This window comes from Notechis scutatus, chromosome 4 (assembly GCF_049901735.1).
Source record: "Notechis scutatus isolate UNSWTSFEM ecotype Mainland chromosome 4, rNotScu1.2, whole genome shotgun sequence".
In the NCBI taxonomy this organism is placed as follows: Eukaryota; Metazoa; Chordata; class Lepidosauria; order Squamata; family Elapidae; genus Notechis; species Notechis scutatus.
Genome location: NC_142012.1, coordinates 144,468,040 through 144,489,309, shown reverse-complemented (window position 1 = coordinate 144,489,309; position 21,270 = coordinate 144,468,040). Strand labels below are relative to the sequence as shown.

Here is a 21,270-nt window from a genome sequence, read left to right as displayed (position 1 = left end):
AGATTGAAATATATATGTAGCGACTATTTTATAGATCATTATTGCAGTAATTATGCAGCAGAGTAAATTAGGGATGCTCATTAAATAAAATTGTTGCACTCTTTCATCCTTTAGTTGAAAGATGTATGAGTGTTATGCAATCTGGGACTCAGATGATTAAACTGAAGCATGGAGCCAAAGGGTTAGTGCGTCTTTTTTATCTTGATGAACACAGGACGTGCATCAGATGGAGGCCATCCAGGAAAAGTGAAAAGGCAAAAAGTAAGTTCTTTTGAAGTTATTGTTTACTTTGCATGTTTTATGATTGTTCTTTTTAATTCACAAGAGCATGTCACAGCATTAGTCTGTCCCTAGGAATGATTGTGATTAAACTCGGTGCCATTATTAACCACCTCAAAATTAAGATTGTAGACACAGGAAAGAAAATACTTGATTTCCAGTTCTTCACTGATTCTTTATTCATAGGCTAAAAAAGTGAGCATATAAGATATACATGAGATCATAATGTGAAATATGTTCTATATTAGGGGTGTCAAACTCAAAGCCCAGGGGCCAGATCCAGCCTGTGGGGTGCTTACATCTTGCCCATGACACTGTTCTGTGAAAGACCAGCCCATGGTGCCTCTGCCAGCAAAAACAGAGCTGTAGGCAGCCCTCCCAACCTACAATTTTGCTGGCAGAGGGTTGCAGGAGGCCGTCGCAGCTGAAATGGAGCTTGCCTGCCCATTTTCATTGCTAGAGTGTTTGGGCCTCCACAGGCGTCCTTGACATGAGTTACATCAAGCTGTCCATGCCCACTTTGGCCACTCCCACTCTGGCCCCCTGAGGTCAAACACAACACTGATATGGCCCTCAATGATATTGAGTTTGACACCCCTGTTCTATATTTTCATCTGTACAGGTTACAACAGTTCATTTAGTGACCAAAGTTGCAACAGCAACTGAAAAAAGTGACTTATGACCATTTTACACACTTATGATTACTGCAGCTTCCCCATGGTCATGTGATCAAAATTTGGACATTGGCAACTGATTCATATTTGAGGGTTGCAATGTCCTGGGATCATATAATCATTTTTTGTGACCCTTCTGACAAACAAAGTCAGTGGGGAAGCCATATTCACTTAACAACCGAGTTACTAACTTAAAAAAGTGTTGTGCTCCTCTTAAAAACTGTGTCAAGAAAGGTCATAAAATGGGACAAAACTTACTTAACAACTGTCTTGCTTAACAACAGAAATTTCGGGTTGTTTTTTTTTTTTAAATTGAAGGTACAAAAACTCTCCTACATGAATGAGATAAAATATTTCATTTCACTGTTTTGTATTTTGGGGAGTTATTTTGGGTGGATTTTGTGAGGCAAGAATGGGATCAGGCTTATGGCCACTTTCAGAATGCAATCCTTGACATGAAATGCAAAGCCATATCTGAAGTTTACAGAAGTTGTGCATTTCCGAATTAATTCATTATCATAGATAAATTAGTTCCTGGATTAATTTACTAATAAAAAATGGAATATTGCAATCAGCTGTATGATAAACCAGATTATACCATTTTATTATTGTTTTCACAGTCATTATTGATTCTATCTACAAAGTCACTGAAGGTCGGCAATCAGAACTATTCTATCGCCATGCAGAGGGCAACTTTGATCCAAGCTGCTGCTTTACAATTTACCATGGCAATCATATGGAATCATTGGATCTGATAACTTCTAACTCGGAGGAAGCACGTACCTGGATCACTGGGCTGAAATACTTGATGGCTGGGATAAGTGATGAGGACTCTCTTGCTAAAAGACAGAGAACACATGATCAATATCCTTTCAAAGCTATATTCTGGGACAATATAGTGATTCTGATTGATCTGTCTCGATTTATTTATTAATAATTTTTATGCCACCTTTATTATTTCATAAGTAATTCAAGATGGTGAGATACATAATACTCCTCCTTTCTTCCTCACCTGTGAGATGAGCTGGGCTGGAAGAGAGTGATTCAGGGCCTAAAGCTAGCTTTCATGCCTAATGTGGGACTAGAACTCACAATTATTTATTGCACATACAAGGTCTACTTTCATTGGTAATTCTCATTATAGGTACTTGTAGAGTAACAACATGGTTCAACCTTTCAAGTCCATGACCCATTACAAAATAGCTAAATGGGCTCCAATTATAATAATTGGTTCCATCCAAGGGAATATTACTTTTCAGTTTTTTTTCTAAGGTACTTAAAAATGACGTGGAAGAATTTCTTTAGATTTTTTGTGAGCACAGCACTTTTCTGCTTCATATGAAACAAGCATTCTATTTTCAAGCTTTTATGTTAATCTTAAAAAATGACCTGGTTGCTTTAAGGAGTTGACTTATTAAAGTTAATGCAGCTTATATGGCAACTGTCAGAGGGCTTTCCCACCTAGACTGCAGCAGAAATGTGGAAAAAATGGAGCATTTTAATGAATAACAGAGAAGTGCTGATCAATTGTTCTAAGTGGTTCCCATCTGCTTGTAATCAAATGTAGTCTTTAATGATTCATTAGAAAGAAGCAGCAATTTAGTTTCTAAACTGGTGAGTCTGATCATCTCTGTTCATATGGAACTATGACCTCTGTTTTAATTTTGTATTGATTGACCCCTTTGGAGGAAATGTGTAATTATTACCCTCTACTATAATTTCTGTTTGTTTATTTGGCTGGTTTTATTTGCCTTCACAGCATGCAAAATTGGGACAATCAACTTGGTGATTCTGCTTTGTTTTTTCTGTTAATCATGGCAAGAACATAAAATAGAAACATGGAGTAATAGTGAGTGTACAGTTCTTTTCAAGGTTCTCCGTGGACAGAGTGGCTTAGTAAGTGGCTTTAATCACATTGTGTCTTTAGACATAGTGTGGTCTCTACTCCTGTGGTTTTATGAGATAGTAAAATGCTACTTGCTTTGTATCAGGTTATTATTCATTGAGTATTTTGTATTTTCTTCACATATTATAATCTATTTGTCAATTCCTCAAATAACCATACAGTAAAAAACCAAAAACACAACCACTTCATTTTAGAACAAAGGAGCAGCAATCATTAAACCAGGATTACAAACATCAGAATTTCTCTCAGAGACAAAATACTGTATGTATGAAAGTGAAAGGGGGCGAAAACATGGTAATTTTGGACATCCTGTTTAATTAAAGACCAAATAAACCTGGGGTGTCAAACTTGCAGGGTGTGGGCAGGATGTGTCTGGTTTAGCACAGGGGAAAATAGTTGTGATACATCACATGATGACGCCATGATGACACGAGTTTGACACCCCTGAAATAAAGTAACCTAAGGACAAATCTCTAGAAACAAAAGACATTTCATTCCAATAAGATTATGATTTGGAAGAGCATATTTTTCCTCCCAGTGAGGATATTTGATGATGAAGTGGTTTGATTTGCCCTAAGTTGCTGAGGGCAAATATTCTAATTTCTGAATTTCAGCTCTTGTTATCATAAGGCAGAGAAACACTTGCCATCATTTTATGGCTAATTACTCCATAAATTACTTATGCAATTTCTATCTTTCTGGCTTTTGGAGGCTTCACGTGGCTGCCATGCATTTGGTTATGCAGAAATATTTCTTCAAGTCTTGTTTGCATGATCAGTTCTGGCAGATGGATGACTGCATGGAGAAATGGGCCCTGTAGCATCTCCAGCTGGAGCGAGGATATAATGGCAGACACTAAAGGGCTTGGATTACTAGCAAAAATGCCTCTGTTCCATTTGTCAGAAGTGAACAGGGACCAACTGAAGGGAAAAAATCACTAGAATTAATGGGTTATTAAATTATGGAAGAAGAACCAAACCAGATGGAACAGGATTGGTCCATGGAGAACCATTTCTTTAAAATAAATGATGGGCCCAGAAAGGGAAAATAAGCTAAATTGGGTCAATTGTATAAGAGAGGAAGTTTAAGCACTTATGGTTCAGATAGAATAATTCCCTGTGCATTTATTTGCAATAGAAAGAATATCCCCATTGGTCATAGGAATATTTTGAATGTAGCTTCCTTTTATTGTGATCAGAAAAGCTCTGTGTGAGGGAAGGGGAATTCACATTTGGAGAATAGTGGAGCCAAAAGATTTCTTCCAGCATTGTGAAAAGGTGCTGGTTGGGGAAACACTTGCAATCAAAGACTAAGCTGGGATACTCAGCATGGAAATTGTTGTTCTACTAACAGTACTGTTGTTTCCAGTACTACTGGATAATTCTTGTAGCCCCTCAAAGTCTGCTCTAGAAGAATGGAGGAGGATGAAAAATATCGCTTTGCTTGGGTCAATTTCTCTTTGCATGCTACTGAGTCAAAAAGAGAATGAAAACTAGCAAAACAAAAACTAATAAGCCCAAAAGATAGCAAAAAAACCAAAGCACCTCCCCATCAGCAATCGGCACCCACATGAGCATAGATTAACTCCAAAATTAACATCAGACCAACAATAAAGAAGTAAACAATACCCCAATCAAGGAACTGCCAAACATGCCAGCAGTAAACAGCCCTACCAAAGATGAACCCTATAAGATGAACCCTATCAATACTGACAGGGCAAGCCTCTAGAACAGGGGTGTCAAACTCACTTCATCACAGCAGCATCACATGATGTATCGGGACCTTTTTCCCCTTCGCCAAAATAGCCATGGGTGTGGCCAGCATGTGATGTGGGCCAGGAGTTTGACAGTCCTGTACTAGAATATAAACGGAGCAAACCCCATTCTGTGTTAGCACTGATGATGCTACCTAAATTGGCTAATGAAACATCTGCAAGAAAACAACCAAGCCCAGTAAACTCCAAATACTTTTTGTTATTGAATTTAATATAAATTCTGTCATTATAGACAACATTTAACACATTAGATTAGGCTAAAAGAGAGAGGGTTATTTGTAGTAATTAGTACTGTAGGTAAACATTGTAATTTTGCTTTGTGAACTTCAATTGAGGTGTTTTTTTTTTCTGAAAACCCAGCCATTAAGGAAGAAATCCACCTGTCCTGTTTAGAAGGCATTTTAGTAGTAGTGTTACTACTATTGATGGACATAGTAGCTTTCTTGTGTTGTAACTAAAGTGGCTGCAGGTTCATAATTTAGAAAGAATAATGAATGAATGAAGCAAGGTGATAATAGTATATACTGTACATGAATAAATGGAGTTGAAGAATAAGCTGGCTAGCCTAATGTGACACAAAAGAGCATCACCAGCAATGATCTTAGTGTATATTAGCAAATTATATTATGCCTTTCTAATCAAAGATTTAGATCTGGGGAGCTTCTGTGGATCTGTGGTTGATGCTTGATGGTGTCTGAACGTTAACCTAGGAAGGGAGTTTTTATTAATTGATGACACCACTATAACAAATGTAGTGTCTCTATACAACCTATACTTGTTAGAATTATATCATCAACTTCAGTTTTGTATCTCTATGGGCTTATTTTAAATAGGCATCATTTCAAGTTTATCTTAAGACAATGGACATCTTTCCAAAACTGGGCTGCCAAAAGGAGAGGTCCAACCAATATGTCAGTGTTTAATTAACTTTAATTAACTTTTAGTTATTGTGTAATAAGTTAGTGCAGCCTTCTTCCCAACCCTCCCAAATCCTGGGTAGGAATTTTGAAAACTAGTTTTAAAGTTTTTGTAGGGTACTCAATTTTAAGTATTGTATATTCCATTGCATTGTAATGTAAAGCAGCACTATTTGTGGCTTCATACCAGAGGTGATATTCAAAATTTTTAACAACCAGTTCTGTGGGCGTGGCTTAGGAGGTGGGCATGGCTTGGTGGTCATGTTATTGGCTGGGCATGGCCAACTCAATATCATTCACATCGAGGCACACATCTCCTTGCCTGGCCTCTCATGACTGTGGAGATTGTAACTTCAAATGGTCACTTCACACAAGCAAAGTACCAGCAAAGGAGGGGAAAAAAAATCCAGAGAAGTTCCAGAGACAGGAAGTCTAGTCCTGCCAATAAGGGTTAACAGAGAGGCAGTTTCTGTAAGCAACACCAGAATGTTTCCTTCCTGCCTTCCTTACAGGGTTAGGCCAGTAATTTCTTGTAACAACCGGTTCTCCGAACTGCTTAGAATGCTAACAACTGGTTCTAGCGAATAGGTGCGAACTGGTAGAATCCCACCCCTGCTTCATACCTTCCTTATTTCTCATTCATATGTACATTTGTGCATATTATCCCCTACTTTAAAAAAAAACAACAAGCTGATATCTTCTGTGTTGTATGTTCTTACCATTATGCACTGATTTACATAACCTTTCTTTACACTTTTGTTTTTTTCTCAATAATCTGAAAGTGTATGCCAATATTTTGATAAGGGGAGTTTATACTTTCCTTAATTTGTCTCCACTTGGGTGAAGCAGACCTTTCAGGAAGCTGATAAGAATGGTGATGGTTTGCTGAATATTGAAGAGATTCATCAGTTGATGCATAAACTGAATGTCAACCTGCCCAGAAGAAAAGTAAGACAAATGTTCCAGGTGGGTTTTCTTTCTTTTTCTATCTATAAATATAAATATTAGTCTCTCAAAAGACAAATCTAAAATTAAAAGTACAATAGTTGTTAGCTGATGACCCCAACCAAAACTAATTTCTGACACTAAGCTATATCATTATAAAGCAACATGTCACATGATCGCATCACTTAGCAACCACAACTGCAATCTCAGCTGCTGTCACCCAATATCTCAGGCTGCTAAGTGGAAGCATCTCCAGGTAAGAAACATGAGGATGCTGCAGAAGGGATAGAGAATGTGATGGAATGTGCACCCGGAGAAGAGGCAGTACGTTTCATCAGAGAAAAGCCCAAATTAAGAGACTATACAGTCCCAAAGTAGATGAGAGAAGTGAGAAGAGAGTGGAGATTTAGAGTAGCTGCATCTAGGGATCATGTATATAAATCGAGGACTAGGAATGATGGCAGCTGGCTGAAATTGCTGAAGGCCCAGGTCTTCTACTTTGGCTCCAGTATTCTCCGCTGGGTGTTCTATACAAGGTGGCCAAAAGGGGCATTGATTAGGGAGGGAATAGTTGGGTGTAGCACCTCTGTGCTCAGAGGAGCCAAGTACCCAAATCTTGATCACAGGGGACTATGACCATAGGTAACCTTATTGGCCATAACGATGGGCCCAGATGGTAAGCCCATTCTTTCAGCATCATCATGGTTGCTGAATGAATAATTGTAAGTTGAGGACTACCTATATGAGGATAAATGGACAGTTAGTGCAATGTATTTGTTTGTTCATGGAGGAAAGACTAAGGGGAAAGACTCATCAAGGCATGTCAATATTGACATCTGGCTCTTATTATTGGATTGGTGACACATCTCACAGTAGCCCATCTTCAAGGATTTATAATACTGAGATAACTGCAGAAGGTACACTTATTTACCGAGCATATTAAGAGGCTGGTGATTAAGCATGGTACCAATTTTACTAGCTTGTGTTAAGTGACAGATTTATTGCTCTAACAGCTTTATTGGGTCACCTCAAGTTTTGGGATTATGAGAGGGCAAGAGAAAAACTTCTCGCATTTCACCTTTACATTATTTTATACTTTTTTTTCAAGTTTCCTATATTTCCCCCCTTAATTAAATTTCAGAGTGTCATACTGTTTCTTTATAGGGATATTCATCCAGGTGCTTAAATATTGTACTATAGTTTCTTTTTTTAATGTACTGTATTTTCCAGCTTTTACAACATCCATTTTGATGCTAATCATAATGTTAGAAAAATTCCAAGTTTTGTTGCAGGACAGATTTGTGGAAAGGCATTAGGAGATTGAAAGTATAATTTAATTAATGCTTCTTCTGATGATTTCCAACATGGAGTTTACCTTTTTCAGAATAGCTGCACCCAGAAGAAACTTTGATTATCCATTATATTCCTAATTGGTTAGTCATTTCTAGCTTTAAATGATCAGTTTAAATGAAATCAGAATTCACATTCATGGCTGGATGCCTGTCTCCTGAAAGAGATGCTGTGATTTTTATTTTATTTTTGCTGTTTCTTGGCAACTGGGTCCTACTGAGTTCAAATTCATTCAAAGTATTGACATTTATATGTAACCAGGAGAGTAGCTTCTCTGGCAATAAAGGGTGAAGGTGTCATAATATGTTAATGACATGAAACTTTATTTTCTTTTAAAACCATTCTTGTGAAACTCTACATATTCCACAAGAACAGGAGAATGGATTGAATCAAAACAAATACATGGAAGTTGAGTCCAAATAATAACAGAATTGGGAGGGACCTTAGAATGCTTCTAGTCCCATGATGGCGAACCTATGGCATATGTGCCGGAAGTGGCATGCAGAGCCACTACTGCCGGCACGCGAGCCCTCGCACAGAGCTGGTCTACTGCACATGTATGTGTGCCACCTGCCCACCAGTGATTGTTGAGTATCTGGAGCACATGTGCAGGGTTGTATGGGAGATGTGCATGCATGCACGGGGGGTCACACACACATGCACAGGGGGCGTGGGGGGTCCTGCGTTCATTGCCTTCTGGCATGCGAGCACCCAAGTGCAAGCGCACATGCAATTTTCGGCACAGGAGCCCAAGAAAGTTAGCCACCAGTGTTCTAGACCAGCCCCTTGCTCAAGCAGGAAACATACTGTTTCAGACAGATGTTATAATACAGAATATAAATCAAGAATCTAGAATGGGTTCTTGCTAATATGTTTAGTTTCTGCATTTTTGCCCCACTGAAAATGGTTTAATCTGTTACATGATATGTAAGATATCCTGGTAGGCATTACTAAAAGATTCCATCATTGTCACTGGATGCGTAAATAACTTCAGAATAGAAGAGTGACTTTTATTAGTTCAAAAAGATTTTTATTTATTTATTTTGATTTGTCAATCACTTACAAGATAATAGGTATAAGTATATACATAGTTATGAATACATGAAATGGGTACATATAAGAAAAAGAAAAAGAAACAATAGGACAGGGATGGTAGGCACGTTGGTGCGCTTATGCAGACCTCTTAGGAAAGGGGTGAGGTCAATAGTAGACAGTCTAAGGTTAAAGTTTTTGGGGTTTGGGGAAGAAACCACAGAGTCAGGTAGAGTATTCCAGACATTGACCACTCTGTTGCTGAAGTTGTATTTCCTGCAATCAAGTTTGGTGTGGTTAACCTTGAGTTTGAGATGTACAAGCTTCAGCCCTGTTTGGTCAGGAATTGTGAGGAATCTCCTAGCCTTGTCCTAGTAGTCCCCTAACTGTACAGATGTAATAGATTTTGTATAAAACTACCTTTGAAGAGAGAACGTTCAAAGGCTTTAGCCAATCTGAAACAGAACTGCTGGCTCTGATTATATTTGCTGATATGATCATATGATTCACATACTTTGGTATTTGCAGTGGCTGCCAACCCATTTCTAGAATCATTTCAAAGTGTTGATGATTTTCATCTTCAAAGCTTGAGACCAGCATATAGAAATAGCTAAAGTACACTTGACTTTTGCATGTTGTGCCAAGGGTAGTAAATAGAAACACATTAATTAAGTTTCAATTAAAATCAACATTATGCATATTCACATTAAATTTGGCAGTGTTTGGGTGGCCTAGTCAACTGCAGGCACATGCAGCTGTGGGATTGGAAGTTGGGAATCTCAAATCTAAAGAGGCGCCTCTTCCTCTTCCTCCCTCTTTAACTCTCTAGAATGGATTAAATATTGGTTGACTGAGCAGATGAATGAAATTAAAACTGGAACGACCGCTTAAAATGTATTCGTTTGTTAGTTTACTTTATTAAATATATTTGTTTGGCACTTCAATCACAATGATTCTTAGTGTCTAATATAGAAAAAATACAATATAAAACAGGGATGTCAAACTCTGAGGGCCACATCAGGGATATGTTTGACCTGGGGGGCTGGGTGGGTGTGGCCAGCTGAACATCACTTGTGTTGGGGCACCTGTGGTGGCCCGAGTGCTCTGTCTGTGAAAACAGACCTCAGCAGGGCTGCGTGCATCCCTCTCGGGCTCCATTTTTGCTGGGAGAAGGTTGCAGGAGGCTGTCGCAGCCAAAAATGGAGCTCTCCCAAGCTCCATTTTCATTGGCAGAGGCACAGCAGGCCAGTAATTCACTGTTTCCAGGATGGCCCTGCGGGCTGGACCTGGCCTGTGGGCCTTGAGTTTGACACCCCTGATTATAAAATATGTCTAGTTAGTGAGCCTTCTCGATTGTGGCCATCAATATTATTTTCCACCAGTTTAGAATTTAATGATTTTTAGGACCTGTTTCCCTTCCTTTCCCTTGCTGCTGAGATTTGTTGTGTACTTTTGAAAATACACACTTATGTCTCTTTTGGTCCTGATTACATAGTGGGTATGTATTCCTGCAAAAATAAAAAAGTGGAGCTATTTAAGTTTTATAAATTAAAAGTACACATTATCCTTACTTAATGACAAAAATTAAGTCTTGCTAAATGATGTAAGGGTTAAGCAAGAGACCATGTGACCACAACAGATTTACAACCTTATTTCTGAGATGGTGACAAAGCAAATCACTCATGGTCATTAAGTGAGACATCACGTGACCATGATTTTACTGCCAGCTTATCTTTTGATTCTACTTTTGGAAGCTGGCTGAGGAATATACAAATGGTTCCTATGGGACACTGCACAGTTCTAAATGACCACCAAATTGCAAAGTGCCCAAATCAAGGGTCACATTTTCAAAATAACTGCAGACTAACAGAGTTGACACATATGTGGTGAATTTCTTGAAACATTTTCTTACACATTCTTATTCCAATTAGTGCCTTCTGCCCCTCCCACCAACTATTGTTGTGTGGTTGGCTCTATCATGCAACTGATCCAATAGTAGCCCATATGCATCCCATATAGTCTGACTCACAATAGCTTCTGTAACACAAATGATGTTCATCCATTTTAAACTTACTGACTTTATCTGAATCCATACTGAGTCAGCAAATGTAGCATGAGCTAGAACTACATGCAATCTAGATTATGTATAATCTGATTACAAAGAGCTCTAATTTAATGTGAAAACATTTTACTAGGCAGAATTAAAAATACTATTACTGAAAGGATGCTACAGAGATTCTCTTGTATACCTCTTTTAAAGCTTACAATAAGTTGATTAATATTTAGCAGTGTAAGTAGGCTTTTTTTAGTCCATTACTGTGTGGATTTAGCAACACAGAGACAATTATTTTAAAAGAACCATTGTGAATATTGTGTACATCTGAAGCAAATCCTCTTAAGCGTATACTATATTTACAAAACCAGAATCATGATAAGTAACTCTTCTTTGAGGACAAATCCTCATCACAGTAAAAAGGGTATTAGTTGAACTTGTTCCTGACATGAAGTCTCAATATTGTTGAGAATCATAAGTATCTAGCTCCAAGATCAGAGATACTATTCCCATTAGAAATAAATAAATATCAGTCTGTCTTTAACACTATTAAATCATTCAGCTCAATTGGTTTACACAGACATTTTGTAAACACAAATGTAAATAATATTATACTATATTATATTATATTCTAATCAGTTTGTATGGATCAGGTTGTGTTTACAACTACAATAAAATAGCCATAGTGAAATCTTCACCAATAGAAAAACTTTGGCAAGCATAGTGTGTCATTTCCAGCTACTTCTTGCACTCCTTTTTTTTTTTGAACAAATTTTATTAATTTTTAAAGACATACAAAACATAAATACACAGAAACACAAACATAAAAGCATAAAAAATCTCTTTTCTGAAAGTTGCTTAGTCCCGGGTTAAAACTCTTGATACAGACACAAATTCAAATTCATATTCATTTTATATACCATTCCATATCTTGTTAACATTTTCAATTTTCTATATAACTTCTCCTCTCTTTTAAATTTTCTCAATTTTATTTTATTTATCTCCTCTCAATTCGAATCATAATATTTATTATTCTTTGTCTGTTCTATTTCCAGCTATCCATTTATCTTTCTTCTTTGAAAAAAACTTCTCCTGTACACTAAATGGAGTATGATGCCTTTATCTCTTTCCTCTATATTTATAATACTTAATATAAAACACATAACTTACATTGGGATTCTGTCTGGTACATTCTAAAATTATACAGTATTATCAAAACCAATACAAATCTATTCATTAATATTGATAATCATTTATGTCTTAAACATTTAACACATTATTTTTCAGTTAAATCACATACTTTTATGGGAGCACCTATTTTCCATAGTTATTCCCCCCCCACGTCACATATTATAAATCATTATTTCATTACAATGTTCCCCTTTCTCCTACTTCAAATCTCTCATTTCACAAAAAGTTTCACTAGAATAACATAGTCTAATCATTAATATTAACAATAATTTATGTCTTAAACATTTTACCCATTTCAGTTAAATATCATGCCTTTGTGGGAACACTTATGCTTTCCAAAATTATTTCCCCCCCCCACATCACATATCTTAAATCATTGTTCCATTACAGTACTCCCCTTCTTTTAACAAAAATTTCACTAGATTATACTAAATATTTTATCGCATTTTAAATTACATATTATTTCTAATTTTCTATAGTTATTTCCAAATACAAATATAGAAATGCAATCTTATGTACCTTTCTAGAATCCCTTTTTCAATAAAATTTATCCATTATCTCTAAAAAACTTTTGCTTCTTTACAACTTGCTCCCCACCATTAAGGCTTCTCATCCCTTCCTTTCTCCCTTGCTTCTTCTCCTCCTTGTCCTCTTTACCCCCTTGTCTCTCCACCTCCCTTTTATTCTGCTTTCCCACTTTCTGTTGTTTCCTAACATAATGTCCCATTTTCACCTTATTCTTCTCTTCTTGGGTTGCTTTTCCAGATCTTAAAGTCTTCTTTTCCCTTTTCTCTTTCTTTTTCCCTTTTCCGACCAAAGTTATTTGTTCATCAAAGATGGCTTCTTTCTTTGTCCCCATCATCCTGTTGCTCATTCAGCTTTATATAAGTACAAACCGCCATTTCTAAAAATTGAAAAAGAGTGCCAAGGACATCTTTCCTTTCTTGCTTTTCTTTTTCATATTTTTGGTATACAAGTTTCAGTCCATCCACAAGTGATGCCATTGTGCAGAGAAAAAGTTTTCCCAAACAACCACCTGAGTGCTTTTAATCAGAAATAATTCTCAGAAGTTCCAAAATCACCAACCAATCCAAACAGGCTGTTTCTTTTAAATACTTTCTCCTTCTTCACTTTCTCTTTCTGGGGTTAAAGTTTAGTCACAAAATTTCCTTTAAAATATCTCTTTTAGAAGTCTTATTGGTGTTTAGTAACTCTTTAAAAATCTAGGCAATCTTCTCCTTATTTTCAATTGCTTCAATTTTTTCCCCCTCTCCCTTCCCACTCACAGCCAAAAAGATTTTTTCCATCTGCTGTCACGTTAGGAAGGAGAGTGAAACGAAAGAGAAAAAAAACTTTCCCTTTTAAAATGTTCGCAGCTTGTAACTCTTACTAGGAACAATGTATCCTTAGCAGCCTTCAAGATTCAGGGCACTTTCTCTTGCCTTGTCCCAGTTGAAAGCAACTTTCATTACTCTTCCAGCTTTCTCCCTCCTGCACCTGCTTGCCGGCTGTAGATTTCTTCGAGGCGGCCATTACTGACCGCCGCTCGTCCGTCTTGGAAAAAGGGGTTTTGCCGGCTGGGGAGGGGGTCTGCAATGCCCCCAAACCTCTGTCCGGATCCCCCTGTCTTCAGCTGCCTCTCCGGGGCAGCTATATCCCCCAGATCCAAACGGATCGGGGGAACCTTGACGGCGAACGCAGCAGGGATCGCGCAGTATCGCAAATTCCTGCCGCTGCCGAAACCTGCAAACCGGAAGTCCCCCCTCGTACTCCTTTTTTAAATATTAGATTTACATTTAGCAAGAATATCCATTGAACTCAGTAGAAATTTCTTTGAAATAAACATATTTTACCATAATGTAAAGTTGCAAACCTTCAATATATACACATGGAAATAAATTTTATTGAATGAGGATCTACTTTGGAGTGAGGATCTACTTTTAATTGAGTGTGCTTAGTATTGCAATACAAATGGAATTATACAATTTACTCTTTAGATTCTGGAAATGTCTTGTAAGAGATCAGAACTGAAACCTAGAAACTGCAATTGCAATGAGTAGATTTATATAGTGGCAGCTATACTAAACTAGCAATGACAAATGCATGATGAAGCCCTCATGCAAATGTCACAATTATGTACTTGCTGATACCCATAGTTATATACACCAAGAATCATTTTAACATCTAGTATTAATGATAACAAACATTGGGTTGTATAATAGCACACTCACAAATAAAGGCAAATATACACATCCCAGAATAATGTTGCAAGATCGAAGCTAGAAAGAAATTCCCTGAGGATGGGCTGCAGAACAAGTCCAAAAGCTCAAAAGACTAAACCTCTGGTCCAGGTGAATGACCCAGATTAGATCCGATAACACACTCATTCATTGTGCCATTTAAAATGCATAAGGAATTGACAACTAATATAAAGTTTCTTAAGATCAAATGATACATTCTTTCAGAATGACCTGTTTTTTTTACATTAATTCTGTAATTGCTGCAAGCAAAGCAAATAAGTGAATAGCTGTGAATTTGGAGAAAATTAATGATTTTTAAGTCTTCTGGCTACTGCTTAGGTCTGGTGAGAAATGCTGCTTTCTTGCAAACATTTAATGCAATTTGGCTGAAACATTAAAACATTCTTCCCTATTGAATTGTATGTTGACACATGGAATGGTTGTTTCCCAGGACAGAATATAATCTATGAATGGCAAAGATTGCAAAGAGTGATGCCTAGAGGCAGCGGGTTGAACTGGATATCTTATTATAAACCAATGTTATTGTTTATAACTTGATGATAATTACAAGTAGGTGAATAGTTAAAGAATAACTAGTATAACAATAACTAGGGTATAACCTGTAAAACACAGAGCCTGACAAATATGAAGTGATGAAAGTGTTGATATGATAGATACAAGAATGAAGTCTTTTGACTACTGTATGCTTTGAAAAGAAGCACAAACTGCAGTTAAAATCAACTCAGTCTAGTGCCTGAAACAGTGATTGAAATGCACTTTTCCAAATTCCTAGGTGGAATGGGCCAAAAATGCTGTTCTGGGGATTGGGGAAATAGTAGTAAATCTAAATTGAGCTATTTGGGATTTCACAGATGTATTTTCTTTCTATGAATATTGTGTCTACCTATAATTGGTTATGCTTTTTCCCTAGGAGGCTGACACAGATGAGAACCAGGGAACTTTAAACTTTGAAGAGTTTTCTGTGTTTTATAAGATGATGTCATTACGGCGTGACCTATACTTGCTGCTTTTGAGCTATAGTGATAAGAAAGACCACCTCACTGTTGAAGATTTTACTCAGTTTTTGAAGATAGAACAGAAGGTAAGATGCAAAACAAAAATAATTAATACTCGAAATCATAACAAAATGTCCCCATTTTGTTTTTGCATTCTATTGCTTTTATCTTGAAAACATTTATCAAAACAATTACCTAATACTTGGATCCTTGAAAATATTGACACCTATACTTGGGAAAAGTGAAACCATAAAATGTTTTATGAATCAGAGCTGCATAGGTTTCATTTCTTTTATTTTGAGTACTATTTTATTTTCTATATTTTATGTAGACATTTATTTAACTCGTGTCACAACTCATATCAGTACACATTTCCAGAATGCAAAGATTTTGTTTGAAGCTGGGAGTCTAAAGAATTCAATTATTTCTTATTCAAGAGACCTTTTACCCACTGGAACTTATCTACTCCCATTAAATGTATATGTTGACAAATCCCTTCTGTTTATCTGTCTCTAAATAGAAAAATAAGATTTGATTGCTTCACACAATGAGGTGTTCCCAGAATGAGAGAATGTATTGGTTACTAATGTTTTATAGCAAAAGAAGAACAGGGAGTTTCTGCTCTTACTTAGCTATGGATGCAACTCACTGTTTGTAATACCTCTTCAAACTGTCTAGAAATCATGAAAATCAGAATAAGATTTACAAAGCAACTGCTGCTTTAGAAAGCCTGATGCCATATATTCATTGCACTATATTCATCTGCCCAAAAGCTTCACTTGAAGACCTTGCTTGTCTTCTCTATCATCTGCAGACTGTATGAATACTGTGCCAGAAAAAAAACACTTAGTCAGTGCTTTTTGGCTCTAGGGGAAATCTCTTTTTAATTTATTGGAGTATTTAAAAATTTTTATTGCTGTTTTGTTGTGTATTTATGACATACTGGGTTTTCTAGATTGATCAGCTTTGGCTGCAACTTCAATGATATCTATTACTGTGTAAGTAGTGTTGTCACCTCCTTTGCTTCTGGTACATATATAAGAGACCTTATATATGTACCAGGTAAATGATGATCAAATAGTTTTCCCATTATGTTAGCAGCTGAAATCACCATAGCATGTGAGAAGATAATTTGTACTAGATTCACAATATGGGCTTAAAGGAAACCACATGCTTTTCTTCTAGTTTATTGTTAGTGTCATGTTCATGGTGTGGAAGGACAAAAGCTAAAATGTCAGTTTTGAAGCGTTCAGAAAGAAAGATTATAGGCTTTGGGTATAGCTCAAGGCCAAAGCCAATATAGACACCTGTTATAAATAATTGGTATTTTGTTTCATTGGTGTGTCAGCTTTGGTTGGTCATCTGTTATTCATTTGTCAGCTGTAATATGCCCAACTTCTCTATCCCTGTCACTATTCATAGGGCTTATCACGTATATTCATGCAAGACAGTTATATGGTATCCATTACTTCACTCTGGATCAATGACTTTGAAAAACACCTGCTGTCCATTCAAAAGATTGCAAACGTGCTCAGCATTATGATTTCCTTTCAGGAGACAAGTTGAGCTTTGAAGTTGAAATGAGTAATCAAAATATATATGAGATACATGGAAGAGCAGTGAACCTAAGCACTTCAGTAACAGAATGTCAATGGTACATATTGACCAGCACAAGTTAGTCCTATAGGGATTACTGTATAAAGCCAGGGTAGATGAAGTTCAGGTTTGGATGATGTACTTAATCTTTTTTTTGCCTGTATTCTAGACTACCTGCTTTTACCAATCACATTTTGGTGGCTTAGAACCACAAACAATTGTTTATATATATTGCAATATCCTTTTTTTTTTGGTTTTACATGTGCTTAAAAGTTTGCTGATGAACAACATCACCCACCTATATCAGCACAAAACCGAAGTTAACATAGTCTATACCATGGCCCACTGGCCAGATGCATCATGCACTGGCTGCGCCCACTCCGGTTTAGCAAAGGGGGAAAAGGTTGCGATATGTGATGACAATGTGATGCTGTGAGTTTGATACCCCTGGTCTATACTGTGACTGTGTCACAAGGTAAACTTAGTGTGCTCATATCACTTTATCAGATGTGCTGGATGAACACTGAAAGTAAATTCCACTGTTGATATTAGACTGAGCCTGAAAATAAATGCTTTGCTTTATGCAGAAGAATAGACTCTGAAAAACATCGTATTCTGGAGTCTTTCATTACTTCTAGAATTTCAGACAAGGAAGGATAAATGTATCTCCTCATTCATGAACTGATAGAGAGGAAGGAAGACAAAGTTGTTACATCTGGTGCCTTGAGAGATCATCGTTCCTTAAACAAGCATCTCTGATTGGGTTGGCAAATGAATGAGCGTGAACTAGAAAACTCCTTTCAAAGAACAAAGAAACATGTTTTGATATATTAGAATTTCTAGCCCAACAACAACATTCATCAGACTGATCTCATAAAGAATGGAGTTATTAAATCTGTTGAGTTCTGTAAGAACATTACAGTTCAACAGAAGCTCTTCATTCAAGGTGAAATAATCTGTTGTCATTGATGAAGATTACATATTTCTATCATTTTCAGCAGTGGTAGTATGCTACCGATTTGGACCGGTTCAATCGAAACGGTAGTAAAGAAAGAGCCTCTGATGATCAGCTGAAAGGAGTTAAAAAAGCCTCCACAGCTTGAGAAGAGAAAGAAGAAAAAAAGGGCAAGATTACCCCTCCCATCCGCCCCTGCACTTTTCTTTTCTTTCTCCTCTCAGTTGATTGGCACTGCAGGCCTCAGCTGGTGTGCATACGTTAGGTGCATGCATGTTAGGTGCACGCACAATCACCAAACTGGTAGTGGAACAGGTAATTATCCCTCTCCTGATTTTCAGTGAGGGCAAAAGATGTCTCCACTTTACTCAAAAGTTATTTTTAAAAACTTAATAAACTGAAACTGAGTTTTTTTATTCTATTCATTTTATTGTATTTATGAATAATGGAAATTATACTTGAGTGAACGATTATAGAATTCATTAACACAAAGTTTCAAATCAGGAATCAGAGGAATACCATCATTTTCTTTTCTCATATTGCTAAATTTACTCCCAGTTTGTTAAGCAGAATGCGGTTGAATGTGAAGATGGCTTTCACCTTCAACATTGTATGGCAGTAATGCTAGTTTAAACGTCAAAACATTTAATGTTAAATGTTGAGCATCAGTTTAACTCTTTGGGTCTTCTGAGAATTACTAGAGAACAACAAATTTGAGACATATTTTAATGTTGATTAAATGTTGATTAATGTAGAAAATCAACAAATGTTGATTTTGCAAATGCATAGGGCAATCTATGTTTAGTTATTTATTCAACTCAGTTTCAATGTTTCCCAATCCTTCTGCAAAAACCTAAGTAAAACTTGTAATATATATGGGAAAAGAAAGAATTCCATTTAGGTTAAAACTGACCTGTTAGATGAGAAGAACATTTATTTGGTAATTATTTTTTCTTCAGACAGTCCCTTGTCTCTGGTGGCCTTGCCATTTTAGGTTCTGGTGCTAGAATTTAATCTTAGAAATGTGCCTAATGAAACCTCCTCATCCATAATTATGCTCCAACACTGGAAATTTTAAAGATGAGATTGAACAACCATTTGTCTAAAATGTTTTCTGCCTGAGAAGGAAGGGGGTTGGAACTAAAAAACCTCAAAAATCCCTTCTAACTCTGTTATTCTGTTATAGAGGAGGAAATTGAAACCATGGATAGGGAAATGGTGGGAATTAGTCTCTCCTTGCTATTTGCTCCTACATGATTTTCTTTTTTGTTCACTTTCTGAATGCATTTTATTGCAGTTCTGAATTTTAATTTTGACTTGTTTTATCTTGTATGCTGCCCAAGGAGCCACTGTTATAAGCTGGCTTATAAATTGAATGAATTAATAGATAATATTGATACTGTCTCAAAGGTGCTTTTCAAAAGGCAACTTGTCTGTTTTTTCCTTGAGGAAGAAGACATTTCACTTCTCATCCAAGAAGCTTCATTGGTTCTGGCAGGGGGCGATGGAAGAATTGATCCATTCTGCCAGAACCAATGCAGCTTCTTGGATGAAAAGTACAATGTTTTATTTTTCATCCTCAAGGGAAGATAACAGTTGCCTTTTGAAAAAGCACCTTTGAGACAACTGTGACCTGGATGACTGAGAATCTCCACAGACAATAATACTGAGAATTGATATGACTGCTGGACTTAAATAATATCCTTCACAAAGTTTCTTATCATATCATAATGTCATAACTTCTCTCTCTACATGTATAGATATAAACATTCCACAAATTCTGAGTATTTTGCCTTTGGGGCATGAACAACATTCTTGATAAAGAATTTTATTTTATTTTTGGAGATCTCACACTTTGGTGTTCATCTAAGAGAATTCAGTTTAGCTTTAATACCTATGTAGTGCCAGTGTTATTTCATAGTGATTGCACTCTAAGTGGGAGGAATCATTGATGCTCTCTGAGCTTGGTTGTTTGCTTGCAGACATTTTGCTACCAGACTAGATAATATATTTAGTATTAGAAAATAATGGAGTTTGCTCTCTGTTTATATACATTAGCTTTCATTCTCATTGTTGATGAGATGTTGTTTTCTTCTTAAAAGTTCCTTAGTTAGGCTGTTGTTTACTTCATTGTTTATCTGGTGTTAATCCCTTGCTTATCTGATTGTTGATTGCTGATGAGGAGGTGCTCTGGACTTTTGTTTTCTTATTAGTTTTTTATTGTCTCTTGAAAGGTATGCAGATGTTGTTTATCTCTGTGCGTCTGTTGATGACTGGTTAATCTGAGTGTCATGCTTCCAGGAATTCCCTATTGTTTCTGGACTGAGATTGATATAGGGTGCTCACAGTTTCCCAGCTGAAACTATGCTTAGTTCTGTCCATGTGTTGTGAAATTAAGCAATTTTCATGACGTCTTCTGACAGCTAGTTGCTAGGTGGTGTTCATGGAAGTGCTATACTGGTCTTCTGTCTATCTGTCTGTCCTATCTAGTGGTTGTTACAGTTTTTAGATATTTCTATTTTTTCTTCTTGGGCTACTGGGTCTTTTGACTTATTTAAGATATTTTGGAGACCTTTACGTGGTTTATGAGACCAGGATTCTCTCTCTAACACTGATAGGGCAAGATACCCACGATAAATAGACAGCAAACCCCACTCTCTTCTACCACTGAAGATGTAACCCAGCCTAGTAACAAAACGTTCACAAGCAAACAACCAAACTCAGAGAACATCAAGGACTCCACAGTTCACACTGAGCTGCAGTTATTTCTTCTCCTGGTATATTATGGGTGTGTAATTTGCAGTGCACTTAAAGTGTAAATGATATTATCTCATTAACTGAGTTGAATAGTGATAAGAACAATATCACTAAACTGGGACAATTGTAACTAGAAAAATGACTCTAATGTTGCTTATGGTCTAGGCAACATGAATAACATTTGGGTTTCCCCAATTTCCAGAGGAGAATGCAAAACTGTTTATGTCTATGCTGGGTGGCACAGCTATATATAGTTCTTCCCTTTGCTATTATACTGTATATACATGTGGAAACATCTGTTGCAGAACTACAGATCTATACTCTTTTTTTTTTTTGGCTTATAGGCTTTTTTGTACCATAAATCCTGTGAAAAAAAAATATACATTTTGGACCAGAGAGATGCATAATATATTTATTTCACTATTCACTATTTATTTGCATTATTTAAAGCATAGCTGTGATGCTTATAAAAACAAAAACATATGCAATTTTCAACTCACTACTGTAAAAGGTCATTGAAAAAAATCCTGCCAACTGTAGTTACAGTTGACTGCACACCAAATATGACCATGGGATTTTACACTT

General features: G+C 36.7%; 1 protein-coding gene across 7 annotated transcripts in view; it reads left to right on the top strand.

Moving 5' to 3' along the window:
- Positions 1–21,270, top strand: part of PLCH1 (phospholipase C eta 1) — a 132,691-nt gene that overhangs the window by 63,009 nt on the left and 48,412 nt on the right. For all 7 annotated transcript variants that reach the window (XM_087965222.1, XM_087965221.1, XM_087965217.1 and 4 more), the window contains 4 exons: positions 115–261; positions 1,574–1,817; positions 6,387–6,516; positions 15,293–15,463. In XM_087965222.1, coding sequence (XP_087821348.1) covers positions 126–261; positions 1,574–1,817; positions 6,387–6,516; positions 15,293–15,463 — 681 coding nt within the window. In that variant the 5' untranslated portion in view covers positions 115–125. The remainder of the gene's footprint in view (positions 1–114; positions 262–1,573; positions 1,818–6,386; positions 6,517–15,292; positions 15,464–21,270) is intronic.